Genomic DNA, 21287 nt, shown 5'->3' with positions numbered 1-21287 from the left:
TCACTTAGTTCGTGCCTTTATTGTAGGATGTTGCTCGAGAAGTTTGAATTATGGAATACTACAATACAATCAATAAAGTTGAAAGTGGCTTGTTCGCGTCAGTGAAGCTTTCGCATATGGCTGCATTCTGTATAACGGGTACCATGCTTTGAACAATACGTAATTATGCGCATGTAATATTTTCAAACTTCATATGCACTGATTACAAGATCATAAGTGAATATGCGCAGTATCCCGCATGTCTTTCGCTATGGGTGGCCGGCTTTAAACCACCAGGTAGTTAGGATAATCACATGTTCTCTCATCCTTAGGCAATGTAGACTTGTAAAACGCAATTTTTTTGATATCACATGTCGTATTGTGACGCCTGTATACAGGACGTATGTGTTTCTAAAGCATCAACTTCATTTCGTTGTACTTCTAAGCAGGCGCGTGCCTGTGCAGTAGAACAGCCTGGCTTCGGTACTCACTCGGACTAGAAGATCTTTTCTATTTATTTGATTTGCATCTTCATTTTTGAGTTACGCATGTCACGTTTTTCCCCTCATTACCAACGACACTAACACCGACACCTCAATTTCTGCGAAACAAGCTCGTTGACGTAAAAGTCACTGTCTCTACAACCACGCTTGGGGTAACGCATTATGCAACACTTGAAATAACGCTCAACTACTTCCAATATTTGTTCAAACATTTGAAATAAGCACACGTTACGTGTGCAAAATGCTGTCACATTCGACGATGCCACATGTGGCAGTGCTACAAGCCGCGTGTGCGACGCAAACTCCGAGAAACAATCTCTACTACTCTGTGGACTTTTTCGGCCACTCTAGTGACGTGTGTGATGTCACGAAGAGCAATCTGTGATGCAGAGTGAAAGTCATGCTGCGATCGGACGAAAAAGAACCTATCACATCAGGTTAGCCTGCAAAAAGCTGCTCGCTCTCCTTCTGGTATTGTTGTTCGTCGGGGTACGGTAGCGGTGGCTCCACGTGCCACGTGAAGGTGCTCCGCGGTACGGCGCTTCACCGTACGGATCCGTCATTTTTTCGATCCTTTCAATACATGCGTGCATTACAGGGTCTGTACCAGCACTATTCGTAAGAGAACGAACCGGCACGGCAACAGGGATTAGTCAACAAGCACGAAGTTACGGACTTGCAGCAACCGGATGCACACGGTGTTTCGAACAGAGCGTCAGCTATGACATATGCCACGCGAGATTCAGAGGGACACTCGGCGAAAAAGGCAAAGCGGCGAAAAGAGCCATCACAGTGCTTCTACCATCAAACACACCTAACTCTGCTATCATGGCCCCATTTCAAAAAATTGTGACGGCTACACGGTCATTGCAGGTTCGTGCGCCACTTCGCCTCCACTATTACAGTTAGACATCCAGCTTGATTATTACTATAGTATTCGCTTCATTATAAGCTTCAAAGTTTGATAAATATGCATACTCTAATTCATCTGCAAAAATTATTCTCTGACTAAAAGTACGCCCCTATTTAAAGCACCCAAACATTATTAGCGTGCACGTAGCATGCGCTATACAAGGATTGGTCTGTAGAGGTGGAGCGATTTGTAGTGGGCAGCATTGAACTTTCCACACGTTACGCCATTCACATTCATGCCGCTAAGTACTACGTGACTCCTCGCCCGACACGACGCCTGCTCTGGCGGATGTTGAAACTCCTTCGGTTTTTTACAAAGGAGTTTTAATCGCGTCTGTGGCTGTGATGTGAAATAATTTACTGCCGCTCAGAGCACGTGCTCCAACAATATTTTTTGCATCCATCGCAGTTTTTCGCTCATGTACAACGCCGCCGCGTGGACAGCAAACCTGCTTTCTCTTCAGCAAGGATTCTTTGACTGTTGCGATACATATACCATTGTCATAACATATACCACCTTAGTCGGAGTGCAGCCGTTGTAGCCACCTGTTTCAATCAACGGTCAGCAATGAAAGAACAGGCATATCGATATACTGTTATATATTGTGTTCAGCTACAAGTTAGCTCATATCAGTCGTTAGAACGTACGTACACTCTAAGGCAAAAGGGTGTATAAAGGGTGTGTGGTTCGTCCATTTGGGGACCAATGGGGCTGCCACAACCAATATTCTCTGTAAGGACTAACGGCACCGGGTCTGACAGTTAGTCCACGCAGATGAGCGCAGGGGACTAACATTTACTCCTTACATTTACACCTTAATGAGTAATCGTTAGTCCCACAATTCACCTCAAAAGACTAACATTTAATCCTCACATTTGCACCTTATTGAGCAACTGTTAATACCGACATTTACACCTTTCCGGGCAACCGTTACTCCTCACAGTTTCACCTTGCCGGACGAACGGTTGATCCACTCAAGTACTCCAATCAGATGGACTTTTTGTCCCCAGTTCACAGATTGTTTTTTTTTTTGTTTATTTTCCGTCAGGCCCTATACTTTTTTCGCCTGAAAAGAACACGCAAAACAGTAGTTAGCCACCTATTTGTAACTGCTTTCGCAGTCATGGCAACGAAAGGCAAAAGTGAGACATCGAAATATTTTATTTTTCTACATACACATGAAGCTTCTCCGTTCTTTTAAGTAAATTCACGGTGAAGTGTACAATCCCAGAATCGTTGTCAGATCTTGTTCACTCCTTGGGGAGCTCTTCCGACGGAAGTGATAGATGACAGGCATTGCAGACGCCAGCGCACGCAGCCTTCCGCCTGTTGCGTTCCTACGGCTGTGCGTACAATAAGATAGAAAAATAAGTAGACACACGTGACAGAAGATGAAAATGCTCGCATATGACAAGTGCGTGCACGTTAATATAAAAACATGCGTGTAGATATGACACACAAATAGCTTTACTTTAACATCTCGTGCAGACCTTCTGAAGCTGCTCTGAAAAAAGAGATGGATGACAGGCATTGCAGACGCCAGCGCACACAGTCTTCAGCGCGGTGTGTGCCCACGGCTGCACACTAATTATGTAAAATAGTGAGTCACACGTGACAGAGGACGAATACAAATGCATATTAGAAATACGTGCAAGGTGAAATGAAAACATACGTGAGATATGACATGCTAAAAATTTCACCGCGATGTCACACATCGTCAAAGACTCATTTCGATCCCTATAGCGCAACAGCTCAGGGGCCGCAGCCACAACGCTGCGATGAACCGTGCAGCCAACAAGTCGGCGAGTCCTAAGCGAGCGACGTCGTTCAGCTCGAGCAAGCGAACGCGAGACCAAGCACGGCGCTGCGCGCGGAATGTCTGCCGCCAGCGAACTTCGAACAGGAGAGCGAGCGTACGCTTGGCCGCCGCCACGAACAGCGGCGAGCTGGTTTGGGGCTAGCGCTGAAGAAATCGACCTTAATGCGGCACTTTTCAACAAACTCGAGCGAGTGCAGCGCGCAAACGCAAGTCCGCCTCCGCGGCCAGCGGAGAGCTCCGAGCTGCTTGCAACCGACTGGCAGGAAAGCCAACTGTAATGGCGACCAATTTTCAGTGAGTTCCAACGCTAGCGAAAGCTCCGCCAGCCCGTGCTGGTGCACTTACAGCGCGCGACACACTACAACCAAGCTCTTTACGAGAACCCGCAACGTGTTTTCCACGACTCCCAACACAGCGACAAGGTCTCAGCCCAATATCATCGGCCCGGAGCTCATCACAGCGGTGAAGACACGCGAGCACTCGACGAGCGAGCGTACGGGAGGCCGACAGCAATGGCGGCCAATTTCCAGGTAGTCGCAAAGCATAGGCGAACTGCAGACGCCGAAGCTGCCCTTCGCGATGCATTTCGTGCGTGCGATATACAACACGACCGAGCCCGTTGCCGGCAAGCGCGATCCGTATCGCACACGTGACAAGTAGAGTAGAATAAAGAATGATAGCCTACTTGCCTTAGAATCCAGCGCTGTTTTCCGCCCTGAGTCGGACTGAAGTATATATCACATAGGCCTGTCGATTCTCTGCCGCCATATTGGCCTTCCTAACTGTTGCTGTCGTGTGTCGGTCGTGACAATCTCGAAGCCAAAGATATACAGTGCAGCGTGGTGACGTGTCGATACTCGCTCCAGATTTCATGGGTGCAGCGAAACGCAAAAGCAGCAGCCCACGCTCATCCAAGCGTACACACAAGCACCACGCCGTAATTCCTAAATCGTCAAATCCATGCAGCTGTGGTCGATCACTCCGAGCACGACGCAACGCAAACCGTCGCCGGAAAAATACGGGAAAGACCAGCAGCGGAGGAGAGCAGAGGAGCCAGCAGAGGAAGAGAGGGAGGCCTGGTCACCTTGGCAACGCTTTTCGCGCTGATTGCAATGCCCGGGCGGTTCATCCCTTGGTTTCGCGCGATACGCTTCCCTCTGTGGTTGCTCCTCAACAGTCTATCCGTTAACCGCGCGCATCTATTGGGCTCCGTTATTCCTTTTTCGGGTATTTTGCCTTAGAGTGTAGAGTGCTGTGTAGATATTCTGCGCTGTTTTTAATTACCAGAAAGCAAAAGGAAAATACGTACGCTGAGATGAGGATGACCAAGTCAGCTTCCTTATGCGGTTTCGTTTTTGCGACATAGCTTGTTAGCTTTACTACCGTTTCCATCGCTGCCAGAACTCCTCTTGATGTGAAGTTGACATATTCGACGTCTTCCTGCAAATATTTTGAGTTATGTGAGACCAGCGGTGGACACAACATTTGTAGGCGCTAAAGGCGCCTGTCCTGTTTCCTTCGTTCGTCTTATACGTACGTGCCTCTCACGTTTACAAAAGTTATGAATAAGTACCATCAAGCCCGAACCGAGTGTCTTCTAAGCGGTGGATAAATGGCGTGAGAAAAAAGTCTGCCTGGCGGGTATAGTCGGGATATAACTCAGCTGCACGCGCCCAGACGACCAGCTTCAGTCGGTTGCGGTGAGCACGCGCGCGTGCGCCGTTCGCCTGCTTGATCTTGACCCAAACACCGCGAGCAGCAATTGCGGCAGTAGTACTCCTTTATAGTTTATACAAAGATAAGTTTGTCTTAAGGCAACTTTTCCAGGAAAGCACTGAGAAACGAAGAGAACCTTTGCAAAGCGAAATGATTACGTCTATGCACACGACGTCGAACACAGTGCTATGCGATGTTGGCGATTCCTTCGTTATCATTTTCCGGCAACGTGCTGATATTTGTGTTAAGCCGGTGCAGGCTAGTAAGCTTCCATTCATAACTTCATGCTGCGTTCATACCACGCTGTCGACATCTGCAGAAAAGAGCACTAGAGGCAATGGGTAGTTGCGTAAGTAGTTTTTTTTTTTTGTCTGCCATGGTATGCCCAGTCCAAGGTAAGTATGAACGTGGACGTTGATCAAGCAAACCACCGTAATATCATAGCACGTACGGTGTCGCATTGATACTCTCGAGGGTGCCGAATAGATTGCCGGTCTCGGCTACCACATTCTAGATTAAAACGAAATACATAGATAACCCGCGTACTTAGCTTTAAGTGCAAAATAACCGTTTCCAGTTTATCTTCGGTTTCAAGAGCGTCACACAAAGGAGCGTCGCTAAACACTTCAAATGCCACCTCAGCGTGACAGCAGTCGATGACGGTCTTATTAGCGGAGATAAAGTCCCAGCCCAAAATGAGGTCAAGGGAGCAGTAATCCAACACTACAATTCGACAACATAGATGAGGCCGTCAATCGCAATGTGAGCAGTACAAGCAGCGGCTGGCGTGACGCACTTTGCGCTTGCTATACGAAGCAATATACTTCCTAGTAACGTCATTACTTTTTTGAGCAAGCGGAAGAGTCTGGCACTAATCACTGAAACTGCGGCACCACTGTCGACAAGAACGAGTGCAGCGACGCGGTCCACACATACGTAGAGAACATTCGTCGGTGAATAGACACCTTGGTCTTTTCGCGGGTGACGCAGTTCCTGCCTCTGGAGTGCGGCCATTAGTTTTCCCGCTTGGGTGATGAAGGATGACGACGCATCGGTGATGGCGAGCGATGGTTAACAGGAGGGTGGTGGTCGGCGTAAGATGACATCTGATTGATTGATTGATATGTGGGGTTTAACGTCCCAAAGCCACTGTATGATTATGAGAGACGCCGTAGTGGAGGGCTCCGGAAATTTAGACCACCTGGGGTTCTTTAACGTGCACCCAAATCTGAGCACACGGGCCTACAACATTTCCGCCTCCATCGGAAATGCAGCCGCCGCAGCCGGGATACGAACCCCCACCCTGCGGGTCAGCAGCCGAGTACCTTAGCCACTAGACCACCGCGGCGGGGCAAGATGACATCTGGTCGGGGTGCTAAGAGCCTGCGAACGAAAGGCGCGGTGACACATAAGGGGCAGGTTCGAAGCTTTGGTGGTAGTTCTGGTGATAGGCAGGGACACGCCGATGGCAGTATCACGCTATGTGGCCAGGCAGGCCACAGGCAAAGCATATTGGTCGATTTTCGGGTGTACGCCATTGTCCACTACTCTGGAGGGACCTTGGCTGAGCGAACCGAGGAGTGGGCACGGCTGATGGTAGTGACCTAAAAGTCTGAAAAGGAGGCTTTGCGGCAACCTCAGCATAGCTTAGAGGTGCGTTCACCTCGGCACAGGCCACAGGGGTCGGGAACGGCGAAGTGTTGCAGGCAGATGGCAAAGCCACGCAAACTAGCTCTTGGATGACCTCAAGAATGTTTGCTGGCAGATATTATGGTCGCTGGCTGGCTGTTGATAGCAGCGACAGCTGACGAGCGACCTCAGCGCAAACAAACTCCTTGATCTGCAATAGCAGTGAGTGAAGGTCAGAAATAGTTGTGAAGCTTGAGAGGGTGTCATCCGGGACGTTAGGGCGTCGCGTGAGAAGACGCTGTCGTCAGAGCTCGTCAAAACTCTGACACAGCTCGACGAGCTTCGAGAAAGTGGCAGGGTTTTTCGAAAGTAGCATTGGGAAGGCGTCGTCGCAAATGCTTTTCATAATGCGTCGTACCTTGTCAGTTTCCACCATCGTCAGATCAACACGCCGGCAGAGGTCGAGGATGTCCTCGATGTAGCTGGTGAATGTCTCATCAGTTTGTTGCGACCGGCTTCGTAGGCGTTGTTCTGTGCGTAGTTTGCGCACCCCAGGGCGTCCAAAAACAGCTGCAATGCAGGTCTTGAAGGTCGTCCAAGTTGAAATGTTCGCCTCGTAGTTTCTGTACTAGAACTTGGTGACATCCGTTAAATAAAACCTCACGGTACCGAGTTACATGGCATTATCCTATTTGTTGGTAGCAATGGCTCGTTCATAGTATTCCAGCCAATCCTCAATGTCTTCTTTCTCGTTTATGCCGCTGAAGATGTCGGGTTCTCACAGGAGCTGGGCACCGGGACAGCCCCTGGGTGGCAAAGCCCGGGAGGGGGGGGGGGGGTGAAGACAACGTCGTCAGGCATGACGGACGGCAGCTTTCGTCTAAGCAATTGCAGGGTCGGAGGAAACGAAAATATAATGTAAATGCAAGGCGAAAAGCGGTAGCAGCGCTGGGACAGAGGCAGCAAGAGCTGGCCGGGTATACGGGCGTCGTTGCAGCAGCAACCAGGCAGTCCTAGCTCACGCCATCGCGTCGATGTCGCTGCAGTAGTGGGCATTCCTCTTCACTACACGTTATCAACTAGCAATGCTTCGACGGCTTGGATAGGAAAATACGTCTTCTGTCATTCACAAGTTCACGAGGTGTGCTGTGGCGCAGGACGAAGTTGCGTAGGATGAGAAACACAACTTTTCCGGCTGTTGCTGTCGGCGATGCTGCCGATTGTGCATAACGCGTAAGGTGGTCTACGCCGACGATGATTCATCTGTTCTTCGAAGCGAATGAGGGAAGCAGGCTGTACAAATCAGTGCCCAAGTGGTCAAATGAACCCACCGGAAATGAGAGAGGTTGAAATGTACCGTCAACCCGTTGAGCGGCAGCCTTTCATCGCTGACTGGCAGTACAAGCGCACATGTATTTGCACACTTGAGATTACATTCCGCGCCAATAGTACTTCTGACGCACGCGGGTGTAGGTCTTGAGAATTCCAGCGTGAGCGCTTTGTGGGTCGGGATGGAAAGCAGCACACATTTGCACGCGCATAAGGCGCCACCTCCAGCCGTGAGATGCGTGATTCCGCCGATAGAGGAGGCCATCTCGAGTGGCAAAACGGAATGCTTCACGACGTATAGATCTGGAAACGGAGTATGCTGATGAATCCACCAAAATTTTGCACAGGTCGCTAACCTAAGAATGTTTGCGTTGCTTCTCTGACATGTCGGTGACGTCGACTGGCGGCAAAGAAACATATGGTGAAGGCACGGTGGATGCTAGTTGTGACTGGGAAAGAGCATTCGTGTCTGAGTGCGTGCGGCCTGATTAGTGCACAACACGAACGTCGTTTTCTTGCAGCCTGAGCGCCTAGTGACTGATTCGTTCCATCGGATCTTTCAACCGCAAGAGCCAACACAGAGCGTGGTGATCCGTGAAGATGTCTAAATGGTAGTCATAAAGGAACGGACGCAACTTGACCAAAGCCCACATTATGGCGAGGCATTGTTTTTTCGTGACAGACAAAGTGCACTCGGCTTTCTTCAGAGTTCGACTCGCGTAAGCGAAGTCGTATTCTTTGTATCCCGCCTTTTTTTGAGCCAACATGGCACGAAGGCCGACACCACTGGCGTCAGTGCGAATTTCCGTGGGCGCATCCAGGTCAAAGTCTCAGAGTATCGGAGCGATGTCAGCAAGCGCCGTCAAAGTGGGGATGCGGCCTAGTAGGTTTCATTCACTTGCATTTTACTTGTATAGCGCAAAACGAAAAGAAACGGAGACACAGACCGAACACAAACTGGGCGAGTGCTAGACATCAACTGACTTTTTATTGAAAAGGCCAAAAGCCGTCGGACATAAGCGCATGCACACAATCACACTCGATGTGCTTTCTTGTGTCAGTCACTTCACGGGTTACCATTCTGCATGCATAAGATTTACTCTCAAATACTCTATATTTTCTGGATGGAGGCAGAAATGTTGTAGGCCCGTGTGCTCAGATTTGGGTGCCCGTTAAAGAACCCCAGGTGGTCGAAATTTCCAGAGCCCTCAACTACGGCCTCTCTCATAATCATATGGTGGTTTTGGGACGTTAAACTCTACATATCAAACAATCAATCAATCTACATTTTCTGGACAAGGCAACCGACGCCACACTGTCACATTTTCTCTCATTCTTACTGGTAGCGAACGCTTCCATAATCTCTCGCGTTGCCTTCGGCTTGCTTTTTCTTAGAACACCTGTATTGGCAAAATCAAGAGTACAGCCAGACCAGCTTCATTGATCCGCCAAATGACCCCCCCCCCCCCCTCTGCCTGCGCGTCAACTTACGAACAGGTTCTCTCGCAATCTGTCATTAGGACACCGCCTGCTTTGTCCTATATAGCACCTGCCACATGAAAAAGGTAGCTTAGTACACCTCCTCGAGAGGGTGGGCTTTACCAATAAACTCATCAGTTCTGGGGCTGAAACCCTTCTAAAGGAGGTGAGGACTGGAGTGGGTACTCATGGAAGGTCCTCTGGCAAGCCAAGGGGAGACATGTAGCCTTGCCATGCATCCATCACTTCTCCCACTGGCTAAAAAAAGTGGCAGCAATATGAGGTGTGTCGATGGTATTCTCTGCCCCAGGAAAATTGGCCCGCATGTGCCCAGTGGTGAATGGTCGAAAAGGCACAAAAAAAGCAGGCAACGCTGTTCGTTTCTTGCGAGACACCCCTATCATGTGGTGGATGCTATATAAGAAAAAGCGGGCGCTGTCTTAATGACATTATGAGAGCACAGTTCGGCAGCTGACGATCAGGTTGCGGGGTGTTATTTGGCGGATCATCGCTGCAGGTGTGGTCGTGCTCCTTATTTCTCTTATACACGTGTGCTTAGAAAAAGCAAGGATATGGCAACGCTAGAGATCATAGAAGCATTTGCTGTCAGTGAAAATGACAGAAAATGTGTCAGGGAGGCATCGATTGCCTTCTCCAGAAAAGAGATTGACTATTTGAGAGTAAATCTTACGCAAGCTGGGTGGTTACACGTGAATTGACAGACACAAGAAAGCATCTCAAAGTGTGATTGTGCGCAAGCACGAATGTCCGATGATTTTTGGCCTTTTCAATACAAGTCAGTTGATCTGCAGTGCGTGTCCTGTATATGTGTTCCTTCTCTGTCTCCGTTTCTCTCTGTTTTGTGCCATAAATATGAACAGCAAGAGCCGCAGCGTCTTGAAAGATGTGTTGCACTCTCTTGACCAAGCAGACACACCGTTAGAGATGGCCAGAACATTGTCAAGAGAGGCAACGATAAAAGAGAAACCGTGCATGAATTGGCAAAAGTAGGAACAAACTTAATGAATCTTCGAGGCGACTTCATGCTAGTGCACTTCGGGAATTCAGCCACGGCATGGAGTTTTGCTGGGTCCGGCAGAACGCCTTTTCTTGCAAATGACGTGGCTAAGTATCATCAACTGGCGTGCCGCAAAATGAGACAACTTTATATTGACTAGGAGACCAGCTGAGCTGAGGCACGTCAGAATCTCTTGATGGTGGACAAGCTGAGTCAAGAAACCCCAAGTAAAGACTACCATGTCATCCAAGTAGCGAAGGCAGGTACTCCACTTGTAGCCGCCAAGGGCGTTGTCCATCATCCGCCTGAAAGTAGCTGGAACATTTCACAATCCGAACGGCATGACGTTAAAGTCGTAGAGTCTATTGGGTGCGAGGAAAGTGGTTTTCGAAAGATCAGTGTCAGACATCGGTACTTGCCATTACCCAGACCTTAGTTCTTGGGACGGGAAATATATTGCCTCTTCTAAGCACTCGAGAGCATCTTCAATGCGCGGAAGCGGGTACACATCCTTCCGAGTACTCCTATTGAGGCGGCAATCGTCGACACAAAATCTTATGGTTTCATTCTTTTTGTGCACAAGGCCGACAGGGGAGAAGCAGGGGCTTTGGGACGGCTGAATTCCTTCGCGTTGAAGCATGTCGTCATCTTGTTCGTTAATAACCTTGCGCTCCTCCAAGGTAACTCGATAAGGTCGTTGGCGTAACGGAGCATGGGAACCGGTGTCAACGTGAGGAGTAACGCTCTTCGTGCGGTCCAAGGCTGGCCGGCCGCAATCAAAAGAAGAGCGCAAGTCGTGCAGAAGAGCAAGGAGTTTACTGTGATACGATGGCGGTAGGTCGTTGGCAATCGAAGGGTGAAAATTATTAGGGCTGTAGATGTCGAAATAGGTGATGTCATGGCGTTTAGCTGAATATACAGTTCTTCCTCGGCGATGTCTAGTGAATTCAATAAGTCGGAGCCTAGTATACGCCCCAGAGATTCTCTTCCAAATAACGTCACGGCGGACGTGAGCGAATTGGCAAAGAGCATTATCATCGCGCAAGATTTTTGTGATAGTACTTCAAAGGGTAGTCGTAAGCTGTGGCAGAGGAAGCCTTCTGACGGAGCGAAGAGTGATCCCCCGTCCAACACAGTCGTACGCGTTATGGTGACAAGGGTCCAGGTGCTGGTGAGGGGGCGTGGGGGTGGAAAAATATATGTGTCCTTTACGGCGACAAGTTTGTGAGGAAGAGGATCCTCTCAAGAAGAAATCTGCAAGGGCGTAACAGCGACTTCTGCATGAGAGCAATCAATGATGGCGCTATGGCTTGAGAGAGAGTCACAGCCGAGAACATGGTCGTGGGAGCAAGACGTAGATTTTGATCACGTAGAGTGCGTCCTGAATGGTAATCGCCGCCATGCAAGCGACTGCAGCTGACAGCGGAATGCAGTGGGAGCTGGCAGTACGGAGAAATATTTCACACAGCGACGTCGTCGCCTTCATAAACATGCGGCAGAGTGTCTCAGAGATGGCATAAACAGCGGCTCTTGTGCCCATAAGCGCTATGGTGGCGGTTCCTTTCACATCGACGTCAAAAACAGTTCGCGGCGAGACGCGTCTAGGCCATAGGCAGACCAACTTGCCTGCAGCGCTTACCTCCGGAGCTGCAGCTATTCGTTTTCCTCCTCTGTAGTGCAGCACTGACGCATGAGGTACAGCGAGCGTCATTGAGGATATGGTGATAGGGCACTGGAGATTGAAGGGCGGTTAGCTGAGGTGAGATTTGGGGATTTGCTTGGCGACGAGGGAGCGGGCATGGTCATCACGTTGAAAAAAGGGAGGTATGTAGCATCGGCAGTGACGAGCGACGTGGCCAGTGACACCAAAGGTGAAGCAGACGGGCCTGTTGTCTGGCGTTCACCTCACGTGTGGGCGGCGGAATAACGGAGGCGAAGGCCCTGTGTTGTGAAGTGGCGCTGCAGAATTCATGGTTGGTGGAGAAGCGGGGGTCGGCACCACAGCGCAGGCGTAGGGTGAAGGCTACTGAGGGGGTTGAAAAGCGATGACAGTGTGAGTGGTGCAGAGACGCATTGTTGCTGGGACACAGAAAATAATGCCTCTGCAATTTAGTTGCAAATGACGTGCTGAATGTCAGGGGCCAAGATCTATGCTAGTGCGTTCGTGAAAGGGAGCAATAAAAGTTGACCCACTACCTCTTTGCGGATGAAGATTTTGATAGTGGATAGCAGTGGCGCCTGGCTGGCATGGTGCGCAGTAAGCTACAAGCTACATATTGTGTCGGGCGTTGTGAGGGCTTGACGTGTGATCCAGCGCTGCCGACGCAACTCATCAAAACTCCGACACAAAAACATCAGTGCTGCTACGGTGGTGAGTTTGCTTGCGCACAGCATCTCAAAATCGTCGTCCTCACGATGTCGTTGAGAATGTGTCAAAGTTTCTCCTCTTCGGTCAGGGTGGAACTGACATGGTTGTAGAGGTTTAGCACATCTTCAATGTGGCCAGTGAAGTTCTCACCGGGGAGCTGCGCTCGTTGACGCAAACACTGCTCTGTCTGATGCTTGCAACACGCAGAGCAGCGCAATGAAAGTCTGGAAGACGTCCACAATGGAAGACGTCCGCAACAAAAATCTTGAAGGCAGTCCAGGTAGGAAGGCCACTTTCGTGGTTGTGCTATCACAATTTAGCGATATTAAGATGAAACTAGACATACCAAAGCTTCATTTCGTCGTCCCACATGTTACTGGCACTGCTACGCTCGTACTTCAACAGCATATCATCCGCATCCGAGTTCCCAGAGCCGGTGAAGATGGGTGGCTCTCACTGGCGATACATGGTACCACAGGTGGCGAGAACGGCTGAGAGTCCTGACTAGGGAAGGGTCTCGTTGGCCATGGTGGTACCAAGGTTACAAAGCAGGGAGAGCTTCCGGATGCCGAGGTCCAGTTTGGTACAAAAAATTCACGTACCTCCACCAAACGCGACGTGGTTTATGAACACTCGACGTCAGGGAAGCTTGACAAACGATAAACGCGGAGCGTGGAAGAGCGACGGGGGTCAAGCAGCCATAGTCCGAGCAAGCACGAGCTGTAGTCTCTTGCTGCATCTGACGCTGGTGCTTGCTTGCTTGCTCGTCTCTTTCGTTATCGTCTTTCTTTCACTAGATCTCGTTTAACTTACAAAATTGTATGTTGTGAAAATCAGTACTTAGTTTATCTCTAAGGTGACGAACCATATTGTCGCAGTAAACATCGTCATATCATCAGCTTAGAGCAAATATTCAGAGTGAATGGTGTAATTATTTTAGTAGTTAATATAAATAAAATTGGCAGATCCCACGTACAGGGGGAATCGATGATATGCGAAGCACTAATGAGAAATGTTGATATGTCACTCAAAAATCAACATGACGTTACAAGGTGGAGATAAACAATGCTGCACAAGACTTAATTTTGTGTCCTAATTATCACGTTTGGATGTGTCGTTCACCTTCGTTCTCTATTCACGTCAAGTAATAGCAAATTTAGTATATGTGGAGCTAGCAAAACGGCCACGAGCGCATCATGAGCGTAGCATGTACTCATGTTGTTACATGACACGCATTTCATTATTTTCATGTTAGAGCTTATCGCTTGTGTTCGACATGCATTCGTGCCATAACATACTAGTTTTGCAACATGCCATGTGAGCGAAACCACCGCAATAGCTGCAGGACCATGAAATGTAAATCATGCCATTCATGACATGCATATCATGATTTTCATGGTGTGACTAGTCAACTACGTTCTTCATACAGCCGTGTTGCTCGATACCAAGTTTGGTATTGATCCCATTATCTAAACGGTCAGGAGAGCTAAAAGTCGTACGCGGATAGATAGATAGATAGATAGATAGATAGATAGATAGATAGATAGATAGATAGATAGATAGATAGATAGATAGATAGATAGATAGATAGATAGATAGATAGATAGATAGATAGATTGATAGATAGATAGATAGATAGATAGATAGATAGATAGATAGATAGATAGATAGATAGATAGATAGATAGATAGATAGATAGATAGATAGATAGATAGATAGATAGATAGATAGATAGATAGATAGATAGATAGATAGATACGCACAAAGTCGCCAAAGTTCGCTAAGAAACGCTTCGCATTTAAAACAAAAGTGAGTCCAAAATGGACTTGTGTTGTACCCCTATCGTTAATGTTTTTAGAATGTACCAGAAATACTGACCGTTTGGCTTTTATAAAGAGGTGACATCGATACTTGCTAAGGCACGTTGCCAGGCTGGTTGGTTGGGGTTCATCATTCATATTAGTATAGCACACCCTTACAAGGACACAAGACCAACACAAACACACACACACACACACACACCACAAACTTGCACTTAATGTTTTATTAGCGATCACACGTGCTATTTAACAATAACTCTAGACCGATCAAACCTGGAAAGCATCATGTTAAGATACAGCACAGCTCATGCACGTGTCATCACCGATTGTGACAGTCTGCACTCGCCAACGTAAAAGCGAAGATTCTAGATACATTTTTTTCTTCAAGTGACCAGCTAAGAAAGCCACACTTACTCATTTTTCTTTCATTTTGTCAATTCCATAGGCTTCAATGATTTCACGCGTGGTTCTGTCGCGTGCCCTAGAGAACACGGGTGTTTTGAAACGCAGGGACGCTACCACACCTCTGACAGTGAAGGGTCAAATGTCCAGATAAAGCTTTTCCTAGGTTGTAATTGTGTTCACTAAATCATTCGTTCACACACTTTCCAGATTAGCCTATGTATATGTGATCACAAATTAAAGGAGTGCTATAGACAACACTAGAACAAGAATTCACAAATTTCACCCGGTGCTTGATTTTACAAGCTCATTTCCCACTACTGTCTGAATGAACCTTTTCGTACATTCCTCTGAACCACTCGAGAGCAGAAAACACTACATCTGCACCAGTCTTTCCCACTATCCTTTCGCAAATTATGCGAAATTACATGCGTGTAGAACACTACAGCAACCTTGGCTGCCTTAGAGGCGGCTGTCTGGCCCCTGGCGTTAGCCCTTCCTTTCCTGCTTGTATTTTCTGCGTCTGTGGCTAAGAGGCGCACAAGATAACCTGAGTCCATCAAACGTTTAGCTTAAGCCCACAAGCTTGCATCAAACTTGTGGTGGCAAGACTTCACCAGTAAATTTGAAAACAGAAATTTATCACGCACGCTTTACCAATTTTGAGTGAGCGGACGTGAATTGAAGCACCGGGTTATTTCCTCGTGATTCATAGCTCCAGCCCAATGCTTCTGGCGAAAGTTACAGCCTGAGGTCAAGAAACCTCATGAAATTGTCATCTGGAACTTTATGCGTCAGCTCCAGGAGGATATAACTCTGCCATGAACATGGTTAGAGTTTCTGTCTCTACCATGTCAAAATGGTTATGACCAATATGGGCAACAATGAGATGGTCGTTTACGAATCTAAAAACAGCCATGATAGGCTGTTTTTAGCATGTGATTGTCGCTTGAAAAAAGACATCACTGAATGCGTGACCAATGTCGCGAAAGTTTGAGTGCACAACGCCATTATGAATTATTCAAGTGATGTTTCCGTGGCTGTTATTTCTATTTAAAAACTAACTTCATTCATTCTATTTTGCTTCTGCGTTACTCTCGCATTCTAATATTTTCGTTCAAAGTATCTTATTGCTTTTTTAACTGTGAATAGAGATAGTTACAGTATATCGTATGGGGGACTAGCACTGGATAGGTAGCGCGCCGAAAGAGAGCACCTGGCGGAGAGTCATGACACAACCCAGCAGCTCGCGCACCGATGATTGCCCGCAGTGTACCACTCTGGGAGCACGCGCGTGCGCTGCTGCTGCGCTTCATTTTGGAAAGAACAGCTCAAAAATCCATTGCGCCAGTAATACTGCAATTCGTATTAGAAAAGTAACCTTGTCCAAAGGCTACTCTCACGTAAAAAGCGCTAAAAACAGAGAGAAGCCCTGCAAAGCGGACTGCGTCCATGCATATAGTATCGGAAGGACAGTAATGTGCCGTAATTGAAGCTACCTCGTCATCATTTTCTGTTTGCCTGGTGAGTTTCGGGCTAATGCTAGTACTGGCTGACATGCCTCTATTCATAAGTACATGCTGCGACGATACCACGCTGCCAACAACTGCAGTAAAACAAAACGAAAGCAAAGTAAGTGGTGGCTGCGTCAATTTTTTCTTTGTGGCATCGTTAATTTGTACGCCCTGTCCGCGGTATGCATGCATGTGGGCGTCGATCAAGCAAACCACTATGGCAGCATAGCAGGTGTGACGTTGCGCTACTGTTCTTGAGGGTGCGGGATGATTAGTGACCACGCACGTACGGCGGCTGCACTCCAAGGGGCTGAAATATAAAAGGAATACCCATGAACAAAGATATGTGTGCGCATTGGAGAACCCCAAGCGGTCAAAATCTTGATACGCACACTACAGCGTACCTCAAAATGATAACTTGTTTGGCACATGAAAGCCTAGCGATTATCGATGTTGAACAAACACCTTCATTTTAGGCCGACACAAGCAAGCGGGAAAACTGAAGCTGTATGCTAGGCGAACTAAACAACGAGTATAAATCGAAGACATTTAAAGCTGCTCTAGCAAAGCATAAATTCCGAGGTTATACTCAGCCACCGCATCCAGTGAGAAAGACGCTTACCGCATCGGCTGACTCCACAAAGCTAAGCTTTGTGAAGTCCACTGCTTCGTTCGTAACAAGAACCTTGTCTTTTACACAAATTAAGTTAGAGACATGTCAACATGGAGTGTTTACCGCGAGAATATCTTTTATAACAGCTCGGAGGCGTAGGTGAACGTGGCCCCACACAATCGCGTGGGCAAGGAAGCTTGCTTTTACACGCAACTGTTTACAAAAAAAAAGACTGCCTGCTTATCGTATGATTCACTTTACGTGGTGGCATCAGAGTTTGGTGGTGGTGGTCAGATGAATGGACACATAAAGACTTTGTTAGTCCTGAAGTGGACGACTCAATGCTTAGCGGGCTAGATGAAAAAAAAAAGTTTTCATAGGTCGTATGTTGCATAATACGCTCGTTTTATTTCCAGCAAAGCGTCGTTCAAACTCAACTCTTTGGCTTTGGTCTGCACTGGTTACAGTCTTCACCATCGAATTACTATAGCAGACACGCACCGTTCGGTATAGAAAGGAGTCTGACAGCACTAGACAGGAGAGCGAAGGCAGAATTTCGCTCGTTTGACCTTTTGGATGCAACACCGCCTTCTCTTTTTACGTCCTCGTTTTCCTCTATACGTGATCCCTCTTTTTATATAAGGTTTAACTAAAATACGCAGCAGTACCATCAGCGCCATTCAGATTTGTTACAGCGATGCGCGCATGCACCGCCTCTACCGGCCACCACTCTCGTCTGCGGGAGCAGCTGAGAAGTCCATGCTCTCACCGCCAGGGTGGTCGTGAAACAAAGTGTGCTCTCAGTTTAACACTGAATGATTGTTTTTTGTAGATTTGCTTGCGTTTGCATGTAGCTTTAAGTAATTATTCAGTAATCCATGACCTTTGCGGTGATGCATTAGAACTTTCTTGTATCTTTTTCTTATAGGTAGGAGTGAAAGCATTTTGAAAACAAAGACAGAAAGTGCGCGAATGTTTATAGAGGGTCATTGTCCTTCGTCTCGGTGAACCATACAGTTTGACTCAGAAATGCCTTTGCTCAGTACTTCCTTACTCTAAATAAGCTTGTGAGAGCATGCAGAACGGGAAAATGGAGAAGAACTGTCCCTAAGAAATATGGGACAATGATCGGGGATATCACTAATAAGTATGTCTTCTTCTGAGGAGATCAGAGGGTGCGATAGTGGCTGAAAAATCAGTGAGCTTCCCACATCAAGAGAGAGGCGTGCACCTCGAGTGATTAGGTACTCGTAGTTTTACCTTTTAAGCGACTAGAATATGTCATGAAGTTGACGAACAAGTTTTCAATTAGGTTGATATTTATATCACCAACAATGATTACATTTTTATTATTCGATAGTATTGATTCTAGACCATAAGCACTGTAAAAACACTGACGATGGCAGAAGGTGAACTATAAGTGCAATCTAAGACAATATTTTTGTTCTCAATGTTAAGGGTCAAATGAATCTTACCCATACAGCTTCACAGTTAGATAATTCAAACGCAAATTCATTGATTGATTGATCGAATGATTGATATGTGTGGTCTAACGTCCCAAAACCTCCATATGATTATGAGAGACGGCGTAGTGGAGGGCTCTGGAAATTCTGACCACCTGGAGTTCTTTAACGTGCATCCAAATCTGAGTACACGGGCCTACAGCAATTCCGCCTCCATCGGAAATGCAGCCGCTGCAGCCGGGATTCGATCCCGCCACCTGCGGGTCAGCAGCCGACTACCTTAGCCACAATACTACCATGGCGGGGCAAAGGCAAAATTGTGTAGTCGCTGGAAGGATAGGTTTAATAAAACGTAGATGGCTGCTCCAACACGGCTGCTTGTTTTTGTGTATTCGTGATCCAATAAGTAGGTAAGGAAGCAGAAAATATTTTTATCATTGTCACAAAATTACGTTTTATTGAAAAAATGATAGGAAATGACTTGGTGGTTGTAGAAAGAATATTCTGAATGTCATCATGCTTCGAATGCTATGTACATTAAAGTGAATAAGTGAGCATGCAATGTTAGAAAGAAATTAATCCGACTTATAAGTGTTCAGGCACGCAGACATAATTAATCACATACCGCGATAGCGAAAAAAGAAAAGAAACAGCGGGGTCTAGATTATAAAAGAGAGCTCATATTGCTTGGCAATGCCGTAGACCGTGCTCTCAGTACTTTTCCTGGCTTTAATTCTACAACCATCTGTCCACAACGATTTACTTTTCCTGGATTTTCTAGAGCTAGAGTCCTGCTGGTTATTGACTTATTCAGGGGCGTTAAGTGATCACTGACGTTCTCCGTCAAACTTTTAGTAAGGCAAAATATAGAAGGACACGTCCTGTCTTTTTCTGCGTTTTTTTTTGCACTCCAATGCACAACAGTACCACCAGCGTCCTTTTGTTTTGTTTCGGCAACCTGTGCACCCCTAAACCAGTTGCCGCTCTCGTACGCAGAAGCGGAAAGAACTTGTGCGCTTTGCCTGCTAGGACGGCGCTGCGCGCACCACAAAAATACAAGCGCTGGTTCTCTATACTATGGACGTTGTTCATGGCTTCTCAAATAAGGTCATGGGATTGAATCCCAGCTGCGCCAGCTTCATTTTGGAAGGAGGTGATAATATTGTAGGCCCGTGTGCTCAGATTTGGGTGCACGTTAAAATCGCCAGGTGGTCAAAATTTCCGGCGCCCTCCACTACAGCAATTCTCATAATCATATGGTAGTTTTGGGACGTTAGATCCCACATATCATCATCATGGCTTCTCACATACCTCACGTGTGGTCTGGTATCCGGTCAGCATGATTTTAACAGAGGGCTTTAGCTGGTTAAAGTCAAGGCTCACCTACAGTAATGAAAGAAAAGGAACGATATTCACTCAATGAGTTCAGCATATGTCCATGTGAAATCCTTTGCTAATAGTTTAACAAGCGATACGGCGATCCAACGTGAACAATTAATTTTAAATGTTTTGAAGTACTATAAGCACTGCTTTGTTTGTCAGGGCGTTGAAGAAAATATCGATAGGTGGACAAGTTGATGATACAGGTTAAACAACTTGAACTGCAAACTATGCTGGTCGAAATGAAAGGGCTGACATAATAAATGCTGATTTGTCTACGTTGAATAATGCTTGAACGTATAGATTATATAGTAAAAAATAAAGCTATTACGGGCACATAAAATGTACATCCTGAACGAATGGCTGCATTTACTTTACGAATGAAAAAACTTTTTACGATTCCATTTCTTCGTTTGAAAGCAGTAAGAGGAGTATACACGAATGTATCGCTTAACGCAAGACAATTGTAATGCTAACCGTAACCTTTGACAGCATTAAGCTACAACAAACACGCTGTAACTATTGTGTTTGTTCGTTCCGGTTGAGGATGGTGTGATGACAAGAACCATTGCGCGGCAAAATTATTTCTTGTATGATCGTGCTTTTGCCTACTAGAGAACTTGTAAAATATAAAAAGGTGTCTACAGACCTAATAATGAATGATCGTTATTCAGTGAGCACAGATTTTTAAGCGTTTAAGAACTGTATTTTTGTAATGTTGTCGAATATTCATTTGTCAGTAAAATGCCCCTAACTGTTCTGAAGTGCTCCGAAAATTGCTATATCTCAATTAGCCCACTGTACTTTGTTCTTCACAATTATCTATACAATAATACGTAACTCTGCCTTATTTGTTCAAGACATGGTCGAAGAATGGTAGGTCAATTCATTTGTACGATAAAACGTGGGCCGCAGCAAGGAACGAATAAAAACGTGTATAATACAGAGTTGTTCAGAATATTTTATATATTGCTTCCAGATGACATGCTGTTCAATTCAATTCTTCATTTGCCGACGTATAATACCGGAATTATAAAACTGTTTTTGCGATCAACACTTCGTAACTAAGTACTTATTGTTAATCTCATCCGGCAGAAAGATGTTTTAATAATAGACCCTGAAACAGAGTAGAATTTTCATGTGAGTATTTCGAACGAATGTCATTAAAATTCATCACGACGGGATCTCGTATGGTCAGGGGGAGACATAGTAGAAAAGGAAGAGAACTCCGACTAAAATTCAAACCATTTTTAAGCAAATTATTTCGGCTCTTGTACGGTAGCCTTGTTAACAGTGAAGTGGACAGACGCTTAAGCTTCTTTTAGTGTAAAAAAACATTACC

The 21287-nt window shown here is 46.6% G+C and overlaps 1 protein-coding gene across 2 annotated transcripts in view; it reads right to left on the bottom strand.

Annotated features, from left to right (window-relative positions):
* The window catches only part of LOC119173605 (venom metalloproteinase BumaMPs1), a 513062-nt gene that overhangs the window by 354027 nt on the left and 137748 nt on the right, over positions 1-21287 (bottom strand). For both annotated transcript variants that reach the window (XM_075896273.1, XM_075896274.1), the window contains exons 7-8: positions 19877-19948; positions 4524-4654 (exon numbers count right to left, since the gene is read on the bottom strand). In XM_075896273.1, coding sequence (XP_075752388.1) covers positions 4524-4654; positions 19877-19948 — 203 coding nt within the window. The remainder of the gene's footprint in view (positions 1-4523; positions 4655-19876; positions 19949-21287) is intronic.

The sequence above is a fragment of the Rhipicephalus microplus genome, chromosome 5, assembly GCF_043290135.1.
Source record: "Rhipicephalus microplus isolate Deutch F79 chromosome 5, USDA_Rmic, whole genome shotgun sequence".
Lineage (NCBI taxonomy): Eukaryota > Metazoa > Arthropoda > Arachnida > Ixodida > Ixodidae > Rhipicephalus > Rhipicephalus microplus.
Note: the sequence above shows the minus strand (reverse complement) of the source record. Positions and strands in the feature narration are given on the sequence as shown.